This window comes from Nycticebus coucang, chromosome 8, assembly GCF_027406575.1.
Source record: "Nycticebus coucang isolate mNycCou1 chromosome 8, mNycCou1.pri, whole genome shotgun sequence".
In the NCBI taxonomy this organism is placed as follows: Eukaryota; Metazoa; Chordata; class Mammalia; order Primates; family Lorisidae; genus Nycticebus; species Nycticebus coucang.
Window position 1 is genome coordinate 92150964 of NC_069787.1, and position 24411 is coordinate 92175374.

Consider the following 24411-nt stretch of genomic DNA (forward strand, 5'->3'; position numbering starts at 1 on the left):
GCCTGAGAACTTGACTAGAGGGTAACATCTTCTCTTCCCAATTGGCCACTTTCACTCATGCTTATCTGCAGCCTACACTTTGAGAAAGAGGTGAGGGAGAGACACCCTGACACCTCCCCCACATATGAGGTCTGACGATTAAGTTCACAAACTTGCCACTGAGTGCTTATATTGACATCATTGTACAAACAACTCAGTAAGGTTTTTTTTTTTTTAGACAGAGTTTTCATTTTGTCATCCCCAGTAGAGTGCCATAGCATCATAGCTCATAGCAACCTCAAACTCTTGGACTCAAGCAATTCTCTTGCCTCAGCCTCCTGAGTAGCTGGGACTATAGCGCCCACTACAACGCTCAGCTATGTTCTAGAAATGGGGTCTTGTTCTAGCTCAGAGCTGGTCTTGAACTCATGAGCTCAGATGATCCACCTACCTCTACCTCCCAGAGTGCTAGGATTACAGGCATGAGCCACCACACCCAGCCATTCAGTAAGGATTTATAACCTAGTATATTAGTGTCTCACAGCAGTGTTCATAATGATGCGTGGTGGTGTCTTGCTGATTGGTGTTCATTATTCTTGTTTTTTTTTTTTTTTTTTTTGAGACAGAGTTTCAAGCTGTCACCCTGGGTAGAGTGCCACAGCATCACAGCTCACAGCAACCTCCAACTCAGGCTCCAGTGATCCTCTTGCTTCAGTTTTTCTATTTTTAATAGAGAAAGGGGTCTCACTTTTGCTCAGGCTGGTCTTGAACTCATGAGCTCAAGTAGTCCACCCACTTCGGCCTCCCAGAGTGCTAGGATTACAAGCGTGAGCCACCATGCCTGGCTTCTTACTGTGTTTTTGGTTTTTTTTTTGTGATTTTTGGCCGGGGCTGGGTTTGAACCTGCCACCTCTGGCATATGGGACCAGCGCCCTACTCCTTGAGCCACAGGCACCACCCTTCTTACTGTGTTTTTATGACAGCTCTGATGGTAATTCCAGGAAAAGAGTTCCAAAAATGCTTTGAAGAGTGGACTTTATGCTGGCATCAGTACAAATTTTCCTAAGAGGAGTACTTTGAAGTGACCATAGTGATATTCAGCAATGAGGTATGCAGCACTTTTTCTTTCTTTTTTTTTTTTGTAGAGACAAGAGTCTCACTGTACCACCCTCGGTAGAGTGCCGTGGCGTCACACGGCTCACAGCAACCTCTAACTCTTGGGCTTACGCAATTCTCTTGCCTCAGCCTCCTGAGCAGCTGGGACTACAGGCGCCCACCACAACGCCCGGCTATTTTTGTTGCAGTTTGGCCAGGGCTGGATTTGAACCCGCCACCCTCGGCATATGGGGCCGGCGCCCTACTCACTGAGCCACAGGCGCTGCCCAATGCAGCACTTTTTCAAGGACAAGTTTATGAATTTGTCAGATCTCGTACATACTAGATAGGGAAAGCTGTGGTGTTCTAGGAACAGAGAGGGCATGTCATGTCTCCTAGAAGATCCCACTCATTCCCTGGCACATAAGCCCAGCTCTGCCTCATCCCTTCCTAGGGTCAGTGGGTAGACCTAATCCTGTCCTGATTGCCAAGGAAGTAGGGCCTCCTCCTACCTTCACTGGCTCAGGAACCCATAAAGGATGCTCTGAGGGAGCTGAAAGCAACAGGGCTTATCAGACCAAGCTCACCTCCAGATATCCATCTAAGAAAGGAAAGAGGTTAACCAGGGGGACAAAGGCCTGCCAGGAGGAGGCTGGCTGAGTTACATTTTGCTTTCCTATTTGAAACTCACTTCTGACCCCACCTGCACATAGGGAAGGCATTTTTTTTTTTTTTTTGAGACAGAGTCTCACTATGTCGCCCTCGGTAGAGTGCTGTGACATCACAGCTCACAGCACCCTCACACTCTTGGGCTTAAGCAATTATCTTGCCTCAGCCTCCCAAGTAGCTGGGACTATAGGCACCTGCCACAACGCCCAGCTATCTTTTTGTTGTTGTTGTTGTAGTTGTCATTTTTGTTTGGCAGACCCGGGCTGGGTTCAAACCCTCCAGCTCCTGTGTATGCGGCTGGCACCCTAGCCACTGAGCTACAGGCACCGAGCCCAGGGAAGACATTTTTTCAGACAAGAAATAAAACAAAGTTATTAGATGAGCTCTAAAGTCCAAACTAAAAAGTTATTTTATCCCATCCCTACATAAAAGACATTGAATTAAAATCAAAAGTGTTTTGTAGAGATAAGCAAGGGTGTCCTTTGGAGGATTTTCCTCCTAGTAGGTAGGCCATTATGTGTTCTCTGGGCTGGGTTCCAGCCTTGGAGCAGAGTGGCTAGAGCTCTGGGCAAGTGGCTTAGCAGTTCTGCTACAGCAGGTTGGAGTTGCTGGTTTCATCCTTTAAGGAACTGGTGATGAGACTCTATTTTCTATGTGTCTGCTGGAGGCCAATCATGGTTTTCAAGTAATTGTGCTGGACACATAAAAGGAGAAAAAAACAGGAATTAAGACCTGTGGGATTAACAGAGACATAGAAGCCAGCCACTGACATTCACCCTATTATTCTTCCCATAAAAATCATAGTTTTGGGACACAGATTCCTGCTGACTAGCCCCAATTCTGTGAGAAATAATTTCTTTTTTTAAAAGAGTGTCACCCAGAAAAAAAAAAAAAGAGTGTCACCCAGGCTGAAGTGCAGTGGTATGATCGTAGCTCACTGCAGCCTCAAACTTCTGGCCTCAAGAGATCTTCCTACTTTAGCCTCCTAAGTAGCTAGGACTACAGGCACATACCACCACACCCAGCCATTTTTTTTTTTTAATTATTTTTTGTAGAGACAGGATCTTCCTGTGTTGCTCAGACTGGTCTTGAACTCCTGGCCTCAAATGATCCTCCTGCCTTTGCATCCCAAAGTGCTAGGATTATAGGTATGAGCCATTGCACGTAGCCCATAGAAATATCATTTCATTCAACCATTTCAATCCCTCATCCTATAGAAAGTGTATAAAACTTTTTTTTTTTTTTGAGACAGAATCTCATTATGTCACTATCAGTAGAAGGTCATGGGGTCACAGCTCACAGCAACCTCAAACGCTTGGGCTTAAGCAATTCTCTTGCCTCAGCCTCCCAAGTAGCTGGGACTACAGGCGCCCACCACAACACCTGGCTATTTTTAGAGACAGGGTCTCCCTCTTGCTCAGGCTGGTTTCAAACCTGTGAGCTCAGGTAATCCACCCACCTCAGCCTCCCAGAGTGCTAGGATTACAGGCGTGAGCCACCTCGCCTGGCCTTCTCCACCACTTCAATCAGATGTTCACAAATTCTACCCTTTTAATGCATTGCTAGGCTCTTAGAAATCAAGTGAAAAAAAGTGGGCTGAAAGAGAAATGGGGCGGGGCAGTAAGCAAGCAAATGCTAAAACTCGTTTGGATTGTGGCGATGAATACTAGATTCTCCACAAGGTAGGGGGACACTGAACCTGAAGCTCCCACATTAAGCTGGAATTCTTTTTTTTTTTTTTTTGTAGAGACAGAGTCTCACTGTACCGGACAGAGTGCCATGAGGTCACACAGCTCACAGCGAGCTCTAACTCTTGGGCTTAGGTGGTTCTCTTGCCTCAGCCTCCCAAGCAGCTGGGACTACAGGCGCCCGCCACAATGCCCGGCTATTTTTTTGTTGCAGTTTGGCCGGGACTGGGTTTGAACCCGCCACCCTCGGTATATGGGGCCGGCACCCTACTCACTGAGCCACAGGCGCCGCCCCATTAATTTTTTAACTTTTACATTTTTTTTTTTTTTTTGTAGTAAGCTGGAATTCTTAAAAAGGGTTAAAATGGCCCTGGCTTGGCTCAGTGCCTGTGGCTCAAGTGGCTCAGGCGCCAGCCACATACAACTGAGCTGGCAGATTCGAATCCAGCCTGGGCCCACCAAACAACAATGACGGCTACAACCAAAAAATGGCCGGGCATTGTGGTAAGCGCCTGTAGTCCCAGCTACTTGGGAGGCGGAGGCAGGAGACTCGCTTGAGCCCAGGAGTTGGAAGGTTGCTGTGAGCTGTGATGCCATAGCACTCTACCCAGGACAACAGCTTGAGACTCTGTCTCAAAAAAAAAAAAGAAAGAAAATTGCCTAAGCCCAAGAACTGAAGGTTGCTGTGAGCTGTGACACCACGGCACTCTACCGAGGGTGACAAGGTGAGACTCTGGTTCAAACCCGGCCCCGGCCAAACTGCAACCAAAAAATAGCCGTGCGTTGTGGCGGGCACCTGTAGTCCCAGCTACTCGGGAGGCTGAGGCAAGAGAATCGCTTAAGCCCAGGAGTTGGAGATTGCTGTGAGCTGTGTGATGCCAAGGCACTCTACCGAGGGCCAGAAAGTAAGACTCTGTCTCTACAAAAAAAAAAAAAAGCAGGGTGGCGCCTGTGGCTCAAAGGAGTAGGGCGCTGGCCAGAAACTACAAAAAAAAAAAAAAAAAGCAAATGCAAATCTTTCAGAAGGAAAATAATTTCAATTTACATGCCCAGGACTCCTAGAGCACTTAAATGAGTTTATGATACAAACATACACACATGCCATCATGAGACTCAGAAAAATAGGAAAAGGATTTTTACCTTGAAAAATATGATCCTGGGTGGCGCCTGTGGCTCAGCGGGTAGGGCGCCGGCCCCATGTGCCGAGGATGGCGGGTTCAAACCCAGCCCCGGCCAAACTGCAACAAAAAAATAGCCGTGCGTTGTGGCGGGCGCCTGTAGTCCCAGCTACTCGGGAGGCTGAGGCAAGAGAATCGCCTAAGCCCAAGGATTTGGAGGTTGCTGTGAGCTGTGTGACGCCTCGGCACTCTACCGAGGGCGATAAGGTGAGACTCTGTCTCTACAAAAAAGAAAAAAGAAAAATATGATCCTGGGCAGCGCCTGTGGTCAGTGAGTAGGGTGCCAGCGCCATATAGTGAGGGTGGCAGGTTCAAACCCGACCAAAGCCAAACTGCAACAACAATAAAAATAGCCAGGCATTGTGGCAGGCACCTATAGTCCCACCTACTCAGGAGGCTGAGGCAAGAGAATGGCCTAAGCCCAAGAACTGGAGGTTGCTGTAAGCTGTGATGCCGCAGCCCTCTACCAAGGGGCAACAAAGTGAGACTCCTCTGTCTCTAAAAAAAAGAAAAAAATGATCCTGGCAGCACCCGTTGCTTAGTGGGTAGGGCACCTGCCACATACACTCGGGCTGCTGGGTTCGAACCCGGCCTGGGACAACTAAAACAACAATGACAACTGAAACCAAAAAGTAGCCAGGCGTTGTGTCAGGCACCTATAGTTCAGCTACTTTGGAGGCTGAGGCAAGAAAATCACTTAAGTCTAAGAGTTTGAGGTTGCTGTGAGCTGTGATGCCACAGCATTCTACCCAGGGCAACAGCTTGAGAGTCTGTAACAAAAAAAAACAAGAAAAATATGACCTTATATATTTTCTATATTAAAACATATATGAAAGGTTTAAATAACTATAAGATAGAATCAAAAGAGCATGGAATGGGGCGGTGCCTGTGGCTCAGTGAGTAGGGCGCCGGCCCCATATGCCGAGGGTGGCGGGTTCAAACCCAGCCCCGGCCAAACTGCAACAAAAAATAGCCGGGTGTTGTGGTGGGCGCCTGTAGTCCCAGCTGCTTGGGAGGCTGAGGCAAGAGAATCGCGTAAGCCCGAGAGTTAGAGGTTGCTGTGAGCCGTGTGACGCCATGGCACTCTACCCAAGGGCGGTACAGTGAGACTCTGTCTCTACAAATAAAAAAATAAAAAAGAGCATGGAATGGTTCAAGTGCAACATATGGATAAAAACTTTGTGCATGAAGTGGCACATGTGGCTCAGCGGGTAGGGCGCCGGCCCCATATACCAAGGGTGGAGGGTTCAAACCGAGCCCCATTCAAACTGCAACAAAAGAATAGCTGGGCATCATGGCAGGTGCCTATAGTCCCAGCTATTCGGGAGGCTGAGCCTAGGAGTTGGAGGTTGCTATGAGCTGTGTGATACCACGGCACTCTACCAAGGGTGATGAAGTGACAACAACAACAAAAAAAACCCCAACACTTTGTGCATGGGCATGTCTAAAACATTAAAAATGGCCAGTGCATAAAGTTCTAGAAATTGATGAATGGTGGGAGAATAGAATTTTGACCTGTAGAAATACAAGATTCTTGGGCAGTGCCTGTGGCTCAAGGAGTAGGGCACCGGCCCCATATACCTGGGGTGGCGGGTTCAAGCCTTGCCCCGGCCAAAACTGCAAAAAAAAAAAAAAAAAAAGAAAGAAAGAAAAGAAAAAGAAATGTAGAATCTCAGGGTTCACCCTAGACCTGCTACATCAGTATCTAAATTCTGACAAGAACCCTGGTGATTTGTGTCCATACGACAGGATGAGAAGTGCTGCTCTATGGGACCTTCAGAATCCATGTAACAAACCCCTTCATTTGGGTGGCGCCTGTGGCTCAGTGGGTAGGGCGCTGGCCCCACATACTGAGGGTGGTGGGTTCAAACTTGGCCCCAGCCAAACTGCAACAAAAAACAGCCAGGCATTGTAGCAGGCACCTGTAGTCCCAGCTACTCGGGAGACTGAGGCAAGAGAATTGCCTAAGCCTAGGAGTTGGAGGTTGCTGTGAGCTGTGATGCCATGAAACTCTACCGAGGGAAACAAAGTGAGACTCTGTCTCATTTTTTTTTTTTTTTTTTTTTTTTTGTAGAAACAGAGTCTCACTTTATGGCCCTCGGTAGAGTGCCGTGGCCTCACACAGCTCACAGCAACCTCCAACTCCTGGGCTTAAGCGATTCTCTTGCCTCAGCCTCCCGAGTAGCTGGGACTACAGGCGCCCGCCACAACGCCCGGCTATTTTTTGGTTGCAGTTTGGCAGGGGCCGAGTTTGAACCCGTCACCCTCGGTATATGGGGCCGGCGCCCTACCGACTGAGCCACAGGCGCCGCCCAGAGACTCTGTCTCAAAAAAAAAAAAAAAGAAAGAAAGAAAGAAATTCACTCCTACAAAATTGTCCTTCAGAAATATTCACATTATGTGTGAATTTACATTTGTACAAGGTTAATTATCACAGCTATATTTGTAATAGTAAAGAAAAAGAAATTCCTAAATGTCCATCAATATGAAATGGTTTGAATAAATTTTAATGGAATCCTATTGTGCAGCTGTTAAAAAAAAGAACACAGAAGCACTTACAGGAATGCCTGGCATGATCCTCAGGAGGTACTACAAAGTGGAAAAAGCAAGATGCAGAACAATGTACGAGGAGAATGCTAGAAACATGTGATAGGGATTCCCTGTCAGACATATTAGTGGAACTGACAGATGGGGGAAGGGGTGTTTGTACTTTGATACTTTTTTAATGTTTAAAACACCTGCATGTCTCACTTAATGAAAGTGTAAATAAATAACTATGAAAATGTTTTTAAAAGAATGTGCTCACTTGGACAGTTACCCCATGTGCATCTGCCCCCTGCTGTGTAAGTACTGGCTAGAGGCACAGAGAAAAATGCACAGCACACAGGCCCTCTGTGTTTGGGCTCCAGGCTGGACCTTGGCAGGAGACCTGCTCCAGGCCAACCTGCTCAGGGAGGAGAGTACCAGCCCAAAGTATTGCTAATACCATATTAGCACCACCTTTTTTTGGTTTTTTGTTTGTTTTTATTTATTTATTTATTTATTTTTTTTTCTGGCCCGGGCTGGGTCTGAACCCGCCACCTCAGGCATATAGGGCCAGCGCCTTACTCCTTTGAGCCACAGGCGCCGCCCTTGTTTGTTTTTTTTTGAGACAGAGTCTCACTATGTCGCCCTCGGTAGAGTGCCGTTGTGTCACAGCTCACAGCAACCTCAAACTCTTGGGCTTAAGCAATTCTCTTGCCTCAGCCTCCCAAGTAGCGCCCACCACAACGCCTGGCTATTTTTTGGTTGTAGTTGGCCTGGACTGGATTCAACCTGCCAACTTTATATGTGGCTGGCACCCTAGCCGCTAAGCTACATGTGCCAAGCCAAAACATTTGTTTTTTTGTTTGTTTGTTTGTTTTTTGTTTTTTTGAGACAGAGCCTCAAGCTGTCGCCCTGGGTAGAGTGCTGTTGCATCACAACTCACAGCAACCTCCAACTCCTGGGCTCAAGTGATTCTCCTGCCTTCGCCTCCCAACGAGCTGGGACTACAGGCATCCGCCTCAATGCCCGGCTAATTTTTGGTTGCAGCCGTCATTGTTGTTTGGCAGGGCTGGGCTGGATTTGAACCCACCAGCTCAGGAGCCACAGGCACCAAGCCTGGGGTCTTTTTTTTCAGACAGTCTTTATTATGTCACTCTCTGTAGAGTACTGTGCCATCACAGCTCACAGCAACCTCCAACTCTTAGGCTTAAGTGATTTTCTTGCCTCACCTCCCAAGTAGCTGGGACTATAGGCACCCGCCACAACGCCCAGCTATTTTTTGTTGCAGTTGTCATTATTGTTTTAGCTGGCCCGGGCTGGGTTCAAACCTGCCAAGTTCTGTGTATGTGGCTGGTGCTACATACACATAGTAACCACTGTGCTATGGGCGCCAAGGCATATTAGCTCCACCTTGGGTGTATGTGTTCCTCTGTCCTCTGCTATCTATGCAAGATGGCCCCTGTTAGACAGGTTCTCCCTGATAGGCAGTGGCCTCAGGGGATCCCTGGGCTATGTTTTGGGCTGTGAACCATATATGAGCTGACATAGCACTCACCAGCCAGGTCTAGGCCTGACTGTAGTCTGTGTTACCCCTCTTTGATCCAGCCCAATCCTAGTCTGAAGTTGGCAGAAGACACCATTGACTGTGGGAGAAATGGTTCTCCTTGGACTGGCACACCATTCCTCTTCCACCTCTTTGAAATAGGGAGTATAATCCTATGTTTTCAAGTAATGAGGTACCTTAGGCCCCATCCTTCTAGAAACATGAACCTCTTAAGTTACCTTTTGTTCTGTCTTGACTTTGGCATTGTAGAAGGAGATAGAATCAGGGCCCTCAGGCAGCATGGTGTGCTGCAACTGGCTGAATTTGTCTTGGTCATCTTCTCCCTAGGGAAAACCCAACCCAGCACAGTCCTTTTAGCATGGCGTTGTCAGAATGCACCCTGGCAGGGCCTATGGTGGACATCAGGGCAGAATTTTGCTGGGTTTGCAAAACCCCACCCATAGCATCTCATAACCCTCCAGCCTCCATGTCTGTCAGCATCCTTATAGACACCATCCTATAACTTCCACCTGGGCAAGATAACCCACCCTAGACAGGCAGAAGTAGCAATCATGTTATTCTTGTGTCCCCATCCCTCAATAACTGAAAAGAGATCTGTACCTCCCCACCTGCCTGGGCCAGCTATGGGAGAGGCTGGGAACATCCCACATACTACCATGTATGTGGAGAGGACAGAGGACAAGGGGCACTGCTCACTGCATCATCCTCAAAGATGATGCCAGTGCCACTCACCAGAGACACAATCCTGCTGACAGGTACCATGCCTGGCCGGATGCTGCTGCCTGGCTTCAGTGCCACCTGCATTTCTTCAGAGATGACAAAGGACTCATTGTACCAGATATCAAATTCTGTAAGGAGACAGAACTATGAGATGTGAGGACCCTCTAAAGAAGCAGGTAAACGGCCATGTGCATCCATCTGCCTTATTATACCTGTTGTAAGCTCACTGCCTATTCACTTCCTGCTCCAGGGTCCTACCTGGTGCCCATCTCCATCTCTGGCCCTCACAGTCCTGGAAACCACATATCTGAAGCCCCTACACTCCCCCTGCCTCTTCCAGAGAGAAGCTTTGAGGATGCTTCCAGAACTCAAGCTGTGACCTTGCCCTAAGCATCCCTGGACCTCAGGTGACCAGCCAGCCTTCCCAACTGGCGTACCCATGAGCAGACGGTGGCGACACTGATCTACCAGGCGCTGGCAGTACTGGATCTCAGCTCTGAGGTCACGCAGGTCCTGGTATTCACTGCGGTACTGTTTCTTGAGGTCTTTGAGTTTCAGAATCAGCAGGAATTCCTCCTCATCGATGATCATCAACCCCTTGTTTTCATACTCACCTGCAAGGTGATGGAGAAGATCAAGGAATGAGGAGGTGTCGAACTGGGTGGGGGAAGAAGGCATTCCAGAAGGAAGGCATAGTGCTGGAAAACCATAAAGACAAGATCCCACAGGCAAGGCCAGGGTGTGGCAAAGAGATGGACAAAACACAAGAAGCCAGGCGAGGCCAGTTACACTAGCTCATGCCTATAATTCTAACACTAGGAGGTGAGGCAGGACTGTTTAAATCCAGGAATTTGAGACCAACCTAATCAACATAGCAAGACCCCATTTCTATCAAAAAATAGAAAAACAGGCTCAGCACCCGTAGCACAGTGGTTATAGCACCAGCCACATACAGCAAGGGTGGTGGGTTTGAACCCAGCTCAGGCCAGCTAAACAACTGCAACAAAAAAATAGCGGGGTGTTGTGGCAGGTGCCTGTTTTCCCAGCTACTTGGGAGGCTAAGGCAAGAGAATCACTTAAGCCCAAGAGTTTGAGGTTGCTGTGAGCTGTGGCGCAACAGCACTCTACTGAGGTTGACATAGTGAGACTCTGTCTCAAAAAAAGAAAAAGAGAAATTATAAAAAAAAGAAGGCGGCCAGGCCGCCAGGGTTTATCTCTCTCATAAGGGGGGCGGGGGATGCTCAGATTCATGGGGCCATACTGGCACTTTAGGGCAAACAGGAGGGGTGGGCAGAGGAGAAAGAAGAGATGATGTGTTCCAAAAAAAAAAAAATTATAGACTTGGGCAGCACCTGTGGCTCAAGGAGTAGGGTGCCGGTCCCATATGCCGGAGGTGGCAGGTTCAAACCTAGCCCCGGCCAAAAACCAAAAAAAAGATGATGTGTTCCACATTTATTTTGATCTTTACCCTATTAGCCAAAGATATTTAGTAAGCACTCTATTACAAAAACGTTTATTTTTCTTGTAAATTAGATACATACTACCATCATTGGCTAGTACCACAAGGCACTCAGGCTATGTTCCTAATTAGTTAACAGTGATGTAAATCTACATTTCAGTGATCCTTTGTTTGTTTGAAATATAGTCTCATTTTGTTACCCAAGCTGGAATGCAGTGATACCATGATAGCTCATAGTAACTTAAAACTCCAGGGCTCAAGCAATTCTCCTGTCTCAGCCTCCAGAACAGCTGGGACTATATGTGCAAACTGCTTTGCTTTTCTAATTTTTTTTTTTTCTAAGAGACAAGGTCTCACTATTGCCCAGACTAGTCAAATTGTCTTTTTCTGATTTCAACATTTATCAGCTTCCTTCTTGTTAGAGATGATTAGACATCTGTATGTTGAATGGTTGTCAGAGGGCTCCAGGAGGAGGGGTCAATTGTGCTATTACTCTTTTAACATGGATTTTTTTTTTTAAGAGACAGAGACTCACTTTGTTGCCCATGGTAGAGTGCTGTGGTGTCGCAGCTCACAGCAACCTCTAGCTCTTGGGCTTAGGCAATTCTTTTGTCTCAGCCTCCTGAGTAGCTGGGACTACAGGCACCTGCCACAACGCCCAGCTATTTTTTGTTGCAATTTGGCCAGGGCCAGGTTTGAACCTGACATCCTTGGTATATGGGGCCGGCGCCCTACTCACTGAGCCATAGGTGCTGCCCTTACATGGATCTTTTAAGGTCTGTCAGTTTTTTGTTTGTTTGTTGCAGTTTTTGCCTGGGGCGGGTTTGAACTCACCACCTCCGGTGTATGGGGCCGGCACCCTACTCCTTTGAGCCATAAGCACTGCCTGGTCTGTCAGTTTTTTGAGAGCTGCTAGGTTAAGACAAAATAATATGGTCTGCAAAGCTACTTACCCTGCTGTCCACTGCCCATAGAACCTGAAACTTAGCAAAGACATCACGTTACCCTCTCAAGTGTGGGGCAAGTGAGTTCTGTATGTGACCAATAGGTATGTTATTGGCTGCATGAGGCAGCCTCCAGGTGCTGGAGGAAAATGTTAACACCTCTGATACTTAAAGGAAAAAAGTAAGATACTTTATTGACATTGGGCTCGGCATCCATAGCATAGTGGTTACTGCTCCAGCCACACACACCGAGACTGGCAGGTTTGAACTCGGTGTGGGCCAGCTAAACAACAATGACAACTGCAACAAAAAATAGCCAGGCGTTGTGGTGGGTGCCTATAGTCCCAGCTACTTGGGAGGCTGAGGCAAGAGAATTGCTTGAGCCCAGGAGTTGGAGGTTGCTGTGAGCTGTGATGCCACAGCACTCTACCGAAGGCAACATAGTGAGACTCTGTCTCAAAAAAAAAGGTTATTGACATTGGCCAGACATGGTGGCTCATGCCTGTAACCTAGTACTCTGGGTGGCCAAGGTGGGAGGATCCCTTGAGGTCAGGAGTTCTAGACCAGCCTGAGCAAGAGTGCAACCCTATCTCTACTAAAAATAGAAAAAAAAATTAGCCAGGGGTTGTGGCGAGTGCTTATAGTCCCCGCTACTCAGGAGGCTGAGGCAGAAGGATCGCCTGAACCCAGGAGTTTGAGGTTGCTGTGAGCTAGGCTAAGGCCATGGCACTCTAGGCCAAGAGGGAAAAGTCACTGACAACATTAATGGAGAGGCAAGGGTCTTAACTCTAGGATCTGGTATCTAGGGTGGGAGTGTTCCAGAGTCACCCTTACCAGCTCTCTCATCTTTAATGTGTAGCTTTCTGCTATGGTCTGTGTGTTGTAAGATGTCCCTGATGTGGTTATTTTGATAAACAGAAACTTTACAGAGTAGTCTTCACAGTATTCTGTTGAAGTTGGGAGTGACTGTGAACATCTTATGTTCTACCTGGAGGATCTCTCATTGTTTTCAAGAAAAAAACAAAAAAGGATTTCGCATTTTTCTTTCATTTTTTCTCTCTCTCTTCTTTCTTTCTTTTTTTTTTTTGTAGAAACAGAGTCTTATTTTATCGCCCTGGGTAGAGTGCCGTGACGTCACACAGCTCACAGCAACCTCCAACTCCTGTGCTTAGGCAATTCTCTTGCCTCAGCCTCCTGAGTAGGTGGGACTACAGGTGCCCTCCACAAAGCCCGACTATTTTTTTGTTGCAGTTTGGCCAGGGCTGGGTTTGAACCCACCATCCTCGGTATATGGGGCCAGCGCCCTACCCACTGAGCCATAGGCGCCGCCCAATCTCTCTCTCTCTCTTTTCTTAGAGTCTCAAGTGCTGTGGCATCAGTCTAGCTCACAGGAACCTCAGACTACTGGGTTCAAGCCTCCTGCCTCAGCCTCCCAAGTAGCTGGATCTACAGATACCTGCCATGACACCTGGCTAATTTTTTGTAATTTTTTCATAGACAAGGGGTCTCACTTTTGCTCAGGCTGCTCTTGAACTCCTCACCTCAGGAGATCCTCTAGCCTTAACCTCCCAGAGTACTAGGATTACAGGCATGAGCCATTGAGCCCAGCCAAAATATATATATATATATATATATATATATATGTATTTTTTTTTTTGCAGTATTTGGCCAGGGCTGGGTTTGAACCTACCACCTCCAGCATGTAGGGCTTGTGCGCTACCCCTTTGAGCCATAGGTGCCGCCCCCCCAGCCAAATATTTTTAAAATATTGTTTCTTTCTGCCGGACATGGTGGCGCGTGCCTGTAGTCCCAGCTACTTAGGAAGCTGAGACTGGACGATCGCTTGAGTCCAGGAGAAGTCTGTAGTGCACTATGCCAATTGGGTGTCCGCACTAAGTTCGGCATCAATATGGTGACCTCTGGGTGGAACGGGGGGTGGCGGTGGGGGCCACCAGGTTGTCTAAGGGGTGAACCGGCCCAGGTCGGAAACAGAGCAGGTCAAAACTCCCGTGCTGATCAGTAGTGTGATTGCACCTGTGAATAGCCACTACACTCCAGCCTGGGCAACATAGCAAGACCCCGTCTCTAATAAAAAATAAATAAATAAAAATATTGTTTCTTTCTTCTTCATCTCATCCTTTAAAAATATCCATTTTCAGGCTGGGCACCTAGCTCAGCGACGAGGTTGCCAGCCACATACACTGGAGTTGGTGGGTTCGAATCCAGCCTGAGCCTGCCAAACAACAACTACAACCAAAAAATAGCCGGGTGTTGTGGTGAGTGCCTATAGTCTCAGCTACTTGGGAGGCTGAGGCAAGAGAATCGCTTAAGCTCAAGAGTTGGAAGTTGCTGTTAGCTGTGACACCACAGCACTCTACCAAGGGCAGCATAGTGAGACTCTGTCTCAAAAAAAAAAAAGTCCATTTTCAGATATATTTAGGAGTAAATTATATGCCAGCATAGCACACATGTATTTTATTTTAAATATGTAAATATGTTATAAAGGGCTATATGTGTTCAAAGAAAGTATGGGCAGACAGGATAAAGAAGAGCTTATTGGTCCTGTAAGACCTTCACTATGTCTGCTAATGGTTCTAGGGGTGCATGCCTAGGGCAACCTTCACTGGCCTTCTCCAGTTTCCCAGATGTTTGGGAGCTTTCCCCTGTGGAATAGCATGTTATGGTTGGTCTGCAGGATATGAGCAGAATAGCCTCAAGAATTTGAAAATAAAGTTTCCCTCTGAGAAGTAAATGAGTAAAATGCACCACCTGTGAGTGAGATGACCCATCTGACCTGCAAGAATAAACCAAATGACATTTGGATATCACTCATGAAAGTGAGTGATAAGAATCTGCATTTAATCAGATGCATCCTCTACACCCTCAAGCTTGGTAATTTTTTGTCCACATTGCAGGTATTGGGCAGTGCATGCCATAGGGACAAGGACACCAGGCCAGGGTAACCAATACAAGGGTCCCTGCTTTTTTGTTTGTTTTTGAGACAGTCTCACTTTGTCACCCTTGGTAGAGTGCTATGAAATCATAGCTCATAGCAACCTCAAACTCCTGGCTTAAATGATTCTCTTGCCTCAGCCTCCCAAGTAGCTTGGACTATAGGCGCCTGACACTACACCTGGCTATTTTTAGAGACAAGGGCTTGCTCTGGCTCAGGCTGGTCTCGAACTCATGAGCTCAGGCAATCCACCCGCCTGGGCCTCCTAAATGCTAGGATAACAGGAATGAGTTACCATGCCCAGTCTTAAGGTCCCTACTTTTTTGTTTCTTTTTTTGTTTTTTTTTTTTGAGACAGAGTCTCATTTTGTCGCCCTCAGAAGTGCAACATGGAAAAAAAAAAAAAAAAGAAGTGCGACATGACATCATAGCTCACAGCAACCTCAAACTCTTGGGCTCAAGTGATTCTCTTACATCAGCCTCCCAAGTAGCTGGGACTATAGGCACCCACCACAACACCTGGCTATTTTTAGATGAGGTCTTGTTCTGGCTCAGGCTGGTCTCAAACCTGTGAGCTCAGGTAATCCACCAGCCTCGGCCTCCCAGAATGCTAGAATTATAGGCATGAGCCACTGCGCCCAGCCAGGGTCCCTGCCTTTTGAGCCCGAGCCCCTCCACCATGCTGCCTGTCCTAGGAGATGAGACTCTGCTGCACTGGCACAAATGTCAGGGATTTGGCAATGGGGAAGGGTCCCTTGGCCCTTCAGTATCCACATTCTCATTACCTTCCTTGGATTCTCATAATCCCATAGTCCCCACCCCTACTGACTGCCCAGGGCAGTGAGGTGAAGACATCAGGACCCAGGGACCTGGTTGAGGTCACCAGCTACCCATTTTCCAGGGATACATCTTCAAGACCAAGGGCCTCTATGGACAGCAGCACATATCAGGTGGAATGCCCAACACGTAGGTCTGAGATAAGGCAATAATGGGGGACCCACAGGTTGGCTGAGAAGTGAGACCCTGGACCCCCACAGGAGCTGACCATAACCAAATGATATGACCAGGGGTGAAGGTCACATCCCAGCAATCCCTGCTATCCCCTCCCACCTCTGACCTCTAATGCCTCAGCCACACTTGGAGCAGGATGACTCTGTGACCCCATAGCCCCCTGGCCATCTTTCTCATCACATTTACCTTGCTTCTCCCGTAGTGACTTCTGGAAATTTAGTGCCTCCTTGGTTACATCAATCTCCCGCTTGATGGCATTGATGCGCTGTATGGTCTCACTGGCCCTTTTCTTCCGTTCATTCAAAATGGATTTGTTTTCTTTGAATATACGGTTGATCTCACTACCTCGCTCATTCTTAAAGTCCTCAAAGGCCACAGGCTTGGGTGGTGGGGTGCTGGGTCTAGAGATAAAGGAGGAAGCCAAGGAGGAGAGAGAAATGGGATAACTAGCTGCCTTGGAGACACCAGGCACTTCGTTTTCTTCCTGGGGCTTTTATGGGCAGAAGGCAGAGGTCCTAGTTACTACTTGCTTCAGATAGGAGCTAAACTATGCGGGACTCATTCCATCATTTTTGTTTTATTCAGCATACAAGGACACATGTCCATAGCAGAAAATGAGAAAACCAAGTAAAAGTATAAGAAACAGAAAACAGAACAGAACAAAAACTATTCACTTCCTTTCATTCAACCACACTTTCCTTTTTTTTTTTTTTTTTTTGCAGTTTCTGGCGGGGACTGGGTTTGAACCCGCCACCTCCGGCATATGGGGCCAGTGTCCTACTCCTCTGAGCCACAGGCGCCGCCCTCAACCACACTTTCATGTATCGCCTTCTGGATTTCTTTAACATACTTTTGAATAGTTGAAGCCATGCAGTATGTTTGTTTATTTACTTATTTTATTGACTGACTGATTGAGATGGGGTCTTGCTGTGATATCCTATTTACCTACTCCTTTATTTATTTATAGAGATTTATTTATTTATTTATAGAGATGGGGGTATTGCTGTGTTGACCAGGCTGGAGTGCAATGACCATTTACAGGTGCGATGCTAGAACTCTGCAGCCTCAAACTCCTGGGCTCAAGCAATCCTCCTACCTCAGTCTCCTTGGTAGCTAGGGCTACAAGCTTGCACCACTGCACCTGGCTCTGTATAATTTCACATCTTACTCTTTTCTTTTTCTTTCTTTTTTTTTAATTATTAAATCATAGCTGTGTACATTAATGTGATAATGGGGCACCATACACTGGTTTTATAAACCATTTGACATATTTTCATCACACTGGTTAACATAGCCTTCCTGGCATTTTCTTAGTTATTATGTTAAGACATTTATATTCTTGGGCGGCGCTGGTGGCTCAAGGAGTAGGGTGCCGGTCCCATATGCCAGAGGTGGCGGGTTCAAACCCAGCCCTGGCCAAAAAAAAAAAAAAAAAGACATTTATATTCTACATTTACTAAGTTTCCCATGTACCCTTGTAAGATGCACCGTAGGTGTAATCCCACCAAACACCCTCCCTCAGCCCATCTTCCCCCTTCCCTTCCCTCTCCCCCTTCCCCATATTCTTAGGTTATAACTGGGTTATAGCTTTCATATGAAAGCCATAAATTACTTTCATAGTAGGGCTGAGTACATTGGATACTTTTTCTTCCATTCTTGAGAAACTTTACTAAGAAGAATATGTTCCAGCTCCATCCATGTAAACATGAAAGAGGTAAAGTCTCCATCTTTCTTTAAGGCTGCATAATATTCCATGGTGTACATATACCTTTTTTTTGAGACAGAGTCTCACTATGTCCCCCTGAGTAGAGGGCCGTGGCATCACAGCTCACAGCAACCTCCAACTCTTGGGCTTAAGCGATTCTCTTGTCTCAGCCTCCCAAGAGGGAGGCTCAGCCTCCCGAGCAGCTGGGACTACAGGCGCCTGCCACAACGCCTGGCTATTTTTTGGTTGCAGTTCAGCCGGGGCTGGGTTTGAACCCGCCACCCTCGGTATATGGGGCCGGCGCCCCACTCTCTGAGCCACAGGCGCCACCCCAAACTTATTTTTTTGATACATGTCAAAGTAAGTTGCCTATATCAATCCACTTTCCCATGCCCCAACGCTACATCTTATATCTCAAGGAATTTTTAATAGCATGAAAAGAATGTTTATGTAAAAAGTAAGATGAGGCTTGGCGCCCGTAGCACAGTGATTATGGTGCCAGCCACATCCACCAAGGCTGGAAGATTTGAATCCAGCTTGGGCCAGCTAAACAACAATGACAACTGCAACCAAAAAATAGCTGGGCGTTGTGGCAGGTGCCTGTAGTCCCAGCTGCTCGGGAGGCTGAGGCAGGAGAATCGCTAAAGCCCAAGAGCTAGAGGTTGCTGTGAGTCCTGTGACATCATGGCACTCTACTGAAGGCGGTAAAGTGAGACTCTGTCTCTACAAAAAAAAAAAATAATAATAAAATAAATAAATAAATAAGTTTGGCTCAGTGCCTGTAGCACAGTGGTTACGGCTCCAACCACATACACCAAGGGTGGCGGGTTTGCACACAGCCCAGGCCAGCTAAACAACAATGACAACTACAACAAAAAATAGCCAGGTGTTGTGGCGGACACCTGTAGTCTCAGCTAGTTGGAAGGCTGAGGCAAAAGAATCGCTTAAGCCCAAGAGTTTGAGGGTGCTGTGAGCTGTGACACCACAGCACTCTACTGAGGGTGACATAGTGAGACTCTGTCTCAAAATAAATAAATAAGATGGTGGGATAGGAGGGCGACACCTGTGGCTCAGTCGGTAAGGCACCGGCCCCATATACCGAGGGTGGCGGGTTCAAACCCGGCCCTGGCCAAACTGCAACAAAAAAATAGCTGGGCGTTGTGGCGGGCGCCTGTAGTCCCAGCTACTCGGGAGGCTGAGGCAAGAGAATCGCTTAAGCCCAGGAGTTGGAGGTTGCTGTGAGCTGTGTGAGGCCACGGCACTCTACCGAGGGCAATAAAGTGAAACTCTGTCTCTACAAAAAAAAAAAAAAGATGGCAGGATAAAGAGTTAGTCAGATGATGAAATAAATATAGTAAAAGGTTAACTGCAGAATTTGGAAAATACTTGGTATATGGATGCTCACTGTACAATTCTCTCAGCTTTTCTGAATGTTTACAAATATCTGTGGGCTAGGGGGAAAAAATTCATGTATATTTTTGCATAATCAATCGGGAAATATAGTAATTCACTTAGTACCCTTTCCCTAATGTTGTCTATTGAAGGTGTTTCAAAACAGACTTATTTTTGCTTTTTTAATTCATGATACAATGAATATCCTTGTTTTTTTTTCTTTGAGACAAAGTCTCACTTTGTCACCCTGGGTAGAGTGTCGTGGCATCATAGTCCACAGCAACCTCAAATTCTTGGGCTCAAATGATTCTCTTGCCTCAGCCTCCCAAGTAGCTGGGACTACAGGCACCTACCACCATGCCCAGCTATTTTTTTTGCAGTTTTTGGCCGAGGCTGGGCTTGAACTCACCACCTCCAGCATATGGAGCCGGCGCCCTACCCCTTTGAGCCACAGGTGCCACCCCCCAGCTATTCTTATATTTATTTATTTATTTATTTTTTAGAGAGAGAGTCTCACTTTATTGCTCTCAGTAGAGAGCTGTGGCATCACAGCTCACAGCAACCTCTAGCTCTTGGGCTTAGGCGATTCTCTTGCCTCAGCCTCCCGAGTAGCTGGGACTATAGGCGCCTGCCACAATGCTTGGCTATTTTTTGTTGCAGTTTGGCCAGGGCCAGGTTCAAACCAACCACTGTATTTGTCTACACTTGCTATTTTCAACCCTCACCACCCGCTGCACAGACGGTAGGACCACCATACATTACAGCCATTGCTTAGGGAGGCAGGGTCTCTCTTCAGGTCTTCCCAGGAAGCATCCCTCAGATTATTTTTATTTTTATTTTTTTTAGAGACAGAGTTTTACCTTGTCGCCCTTAGCAGAGTGCTGTGGCATCACAGCTCACAGCAACCTCCAGCTCTTGGGTTTAGGTGATTCTCTTGCCTCAGCCTGCCGAGTAGCTTGGGACTACAGGCACCTGCCACAACGCCCGGCTAGTTTCTTGTGCAATTTGGCTGGGGCTGGGTTTGAACCTGCCACCCTCAGTATATGGGGCCCATGCCCTACTCACTGAGCTTAAGAGTTTGCTGCAGGCGGCGCCCATAGCTCAGTGGGTTGGGCTCCCGTCACATACACAGAGGCTAGTGGGTTGGAACCTGGCCTGGGCCAGCTAAAACAACAATGACAACCACAACAACAACAAAAAATAGCCGGGCATTGTGGCAAGCACCTGTAGTCCCAGCTACTTGGGAGGCTGAGGCAAGAGGATCACTTGAGCCCAAGAGTTTGAGGTTGCTGTGAACCTTGACACCACAGCGCTCTACCAAAGGCAACACAGTGAGACTCTGTCACAAAAAAAAAAAGAGTTCGCTGCTATTTATTTATTTTTTTTGTGTGTGTGTGTGCAGTTTTTTTTTGGCCGGGGCTGGGTTTGAACCCGCCACCTCCGGCATCTGGGACCGGCGCTCTACCCCTTTGAGCCACAGGCACCGCCCGCTATTTATTTATAGACAATCTCAAGCTGTCACCCTGGATAGAGTGCTGTGGCATCATAACTCACAACAACTTCCAACTCTCGGGCTCAAACGATTTTTCTTGCCTCAGTTTTTCTATTTTTTTTTTTTTTTTTTGTAGAGACAGAGTCTCACTGTACCGCCCTCGGTAGAGTGCCGTGGCGTTACACGGCTCACAGCAACCTCTAATTCTTGGGCTTACGCGATTCTCTTGCCTCAGCCTCCTGAGTAGCTGGGACTACAGGCGCCCGCCACAACACCCGGCTATTTTTTTGTTGCAGTTTGGCCGGGGCTGGGTTTGAACCCGCCACCCTCGGCATATGGGGCTGGCGCCCTACTCACTGAGCCACAGGCACCGCCCAGTTTTTCTATTTTTAGTAGAGACAGAGTCTTGCTTTTGCTCAGGCTGGTCTCAAACCTGTGACCTCAGAGCAATCCACCAGCCTCAGCCTCCCAAAGGGCTAGGATTATAGGCATGAGCCACCATGCCCAGCCTATGAATATATTTTTGCATAAATCTTGTCCATATCTCTATTTCCTTGGGATAGATGCCTAAAAAGTCAATTAATGACTCACTAGGAGACTCACTGGGTGAATGGAGGAAAGGAAAGGTGTTAAATTCATTCATATCTTGAGAGTTTTGTAGCTTTTTCATGTATTACATATGTAAAAGATATATAACCTTAATTAAAATGATCCTATGTTTAATTGTGTATCTTTGTGGATGACTTCTAAGGTTGGTTCATTCTGGATGTGTTAAAGACATCATGTTTCTTCTTTTTGGGACCATGTTCCTAGTCTTTGTCCATTATCCCCTGTTTTATTTCTCTTCTATCTGCAGACACTCTTTACATGTTCAGGATCACACTATTTTTGTTTGATGTGGTGCAGGAATTAATATTACATGGTTACCTAGGTGGGCGTAATTCTTCTTTTGGAGAGTCTGAGGGAAGGGGCTCAATGCTGGAGGTTTCCCGGTCCCGCAGAAGCACTTCTTTGACATCCGCATCCTTGGAGGGTAGGACCAGCTGAGTCTTGGAAGTGGAAACCACTTCCAGGTCCTTGCCACTCAGAGGGCTGCCAGCACCTTCCTTTCTTGTAAAGGAGCTGGAAGGAGAAGGCAGGGAAGCCCCAGAGCTCAGTCATGGGCAGAGAGGTATCTCAGATGCTGAGGTGAGTGACCTTTCCCAGCCTTCACTATACCAGGCCCTCTACCCCCACACCCCACCTCCAGCTCCTATCTTGTTCATATACCTAGGCCAAAGAGCAAAGAGTTTGACCCTAACCCACACAGATAGGGAGAGAGAGGAGAACACTTTCCACCTCTCCTTTTTTCAGAATAAGGTGCTCTCAGCAGTCTCAGCAAGGAACACCTGGGAAGAATGGGTATAGTCTCCATGGCTTGAAAGTGTATGGATCCATTATAGCTATTGAGGTATGAGACACACAGACATCCCTGGGAAAGGACTGATAGAGCCCCCACCCAGGGTGGGAGTCTGCAGGCCAATAATAAAGCAGGACAGGTCTGCCCTACTGCTCTGACCAGCGCACACCCTGTTCTTACCATATATCAGGGCCTACACCAGCTCCTAGAAAAGTAGCCATCCTTCCTCTCCAGGTGACAGGGCCCACTGTATCTTTCCTTCAGGAGAGACACATCTGAACAGGACTGAACTGAAGGAAGATGCCCATAGTTCTTCCCACCATTCCCTCTTTTCTTCTTGCTGCTACCTGACTCCTGTCTTGCATGCAATAGTTTTCTACAATCAGCTTTTTTTTTTTTTTGAGACAGAGTCTTACTTATGAATCCTCGGGTAGAGTGCCGTGGTGTCACAGCTCACAGCAACCTCCAAATCCTTGGGCTTAGGCGATTCTCTTGCCTCAGCGTCCCAAGTAGCTGGGATTATAGGCGCCCACCACAATGCCCGGCTATTTTTTTGTTGCAGTTTGGCCGGGGCTGGGTTTGAACCCACCACCCTTGGTATATGGGGCCGGTGTCCTACTCACTGAGCCACAGGCGCCACCCAGCTTTTTTTTTTTCTGAGACAGAGTCTCACTATGTCACTCTCGGTAGAATACCGTGGCATCACAGCTCACAGCAACCTCAAACTCTTAGGCTTAAGAGATTCTCTTGCCTCAGCCTCCCAAGTAGCTGGGACTATAGGTGCCCACCACAATGACAGGCTATTTTGTTGTTGTTGTCATTACTGTTTAGCAGGCTCAGGCCATGTTTGAACTCACCAGCTCCGGTGCATGTGGCCGGTGCCCTAACCACTGAGCTATAGGCACCTAGCTTCTATAATCAGCTTTGACTTGTGTGCAGCTACTGTGTTCATTCACTTAGCCTCACAATAACCCCGATGACTTTGATGCTATTATTATTCTCATTTTAGGAGTGTAGAGACAGAGATGCAGAGAGGTTGTCATGCTCCACACCAGGTGATCCGTTGGTGTAAGATGCACAGAGAAGGGCAGCTCCTGGCCCCGGCCAAACTGCAACAACAATAACAAAAATAGCCAGGCGTTGTGGCGAGCGCCTGTAGTCTCAGCTACTCGGGAGGCTGAGGCAAGCGAATTGTCTAAGCCCAAGAGCTAGAGGTTGCTGTGAGCTGTGACGCCATAGCCCTCTACAGAGGGTGATAAAGTGAGACTCTGTCTCAAAAAGAAAAAAAAGAAGCACAGAGAAGGGAGAAGAGCCCAGGCATTAACTCCAAAGCCTATGCTCTTGGCCACTGCTATACAACAATGCCTCCTGAGGAGGGTGGGCTCATCAAGTAAATGTAAACACTCTTCCCACCTTGCACATGCAAATGAGTCTGGCCAGAAAGGGGAATTAAGGTTATAGGTGACCAGAGTGCCAGTCAGCAGAAGGACCCTGTTAAGGTGGAGGGAAGGTACATATGAAGTATCAGAAGACATAAATTCTGAGTGCTGGTCAGGCTTTTTGCTGCAACTCTACTACTCATTAGGGGTGTGACCTTGGGAAGTGAGCCTCAGTTTCCTCATCCTGAAGTCACTCCTACACTTCCTGAAGACATTAGCTCCCACCTCACAAAGTTGCTGTGGGTGAGAGGTACCATGGCTGGTTCCAAACCAGCCCCAGCCTGGGCCCCACAGATTTGCTAGTATTGGCAGTAGTGATGTCCATTTTAGCTGAGAGACAAGGGTGAAGGTGGGAACACATCATGTCCTCTCATTCATCCACCACAGAGGGAGGCAGAGCAGCAAAGTCACTCACCTGATCTGCTCTTTGAATGTTTTCCTGGACTTAGGCTTCTTCCCCTGTTTGGAAGAGGAAGGAGCAATCCCCACTCCAAAGCCTTGTCCATCGGGCTCGCCCACTAGGTGGCCATCAACATCCATAATCCCCGCCTAGATAGAGAGACCAGCCAAAGGTTCATGAGTTAGAGTAAGGATTTGGGCCCCTCAAGAACACAAGTGTATATGGCCCAAGGCTCTGAGTGGGCATGCTTACTCCATGGTTTAGCTACTATAAATGCCAGCTTCAGGTGTCCCCAACAGAGCTGTCCCTGACCACCCTACCAAATGTCTACTTTCCATATCAATGCACCTCACAGGTCTGGTGCTTCATTCCATATTCTGGGGATTTTAAGGTTTGTTTCCAACCTAACTCCAGGAATTGGTCTTGCTTATTATTATTATTTTTTTGAGACAGAGTCTCCCTATGTCACCCTCAGTAGAGTGCCGTGGCATCACAGCTTACAGCAACCTCCAACTCTTGGACTTAAGCGATTCTCTTGCCTCAGCCTTCCAAGTAGCTGGACTACAGGTGCCTGCCACAACGCCTGGCTATTTTCTTATTGCAGTTGTCATTGTTGTTTAGCTGGCCTGGGCCGGGCTTGAACACACCAGCCTTGGTGCACATGGCTGGCGCCGGAACTACTGAGCTATGGGCACTGAGCCAGTCTTGCTTATTATTAACCATGTCTCCAATTGATAAAAATCATTTTCTTTCTTTCTTTCTTTTTTTTTTTTTGCAGTTTTTGGCCGGGGCTGGGTTT

At 47.4% G+C, this 24411-nt stretch overlaps 1 protein-coding gene across 4 annotated transcripts in view; it reads right to left on the minus strand.

Moving 5' to 3' along the window:
- Positions 1-2130: 2130 nt before the first annotated feature.
- KIF9 (kinesin family member 9) overlaps positions 2131-24411 on the minus strand; it is a 79703-nt gene continuing 57422 nt past the window's right edge. For all 4 annotated transcript variants that reach the window (XM_053600511.1, XM_053600514.1, XM_053600513.1 and 1 more), the window contains 7 exons: positions 23628-23761; positions 21302-21496; positions 15972-16186; positions 9857-10033; positions 9432-9547; positions 8918-9022; positions 2131-2437 (listed from right to left, as the gene is read on the minus strand). In XM_053600511.1, coding sequence (XP_053456486.1) covers positions 2387-2437; positions 8918-9022; positions 9432-9547; positions 9857-10033; positions 15972-16186; positions 21302-21496; positions 23628-23761 — 993 coding nt within the window. In that variant the 3' untranslated portion in view covers positions 2131-2386. The remainder of the gene's footprint in view (positions 2438-8917; positions 9023-9431; positions 9548-9856; positions 10034-15971; positions 16187-21301; positions 21497-23627; positions 23762-24411) is intronic.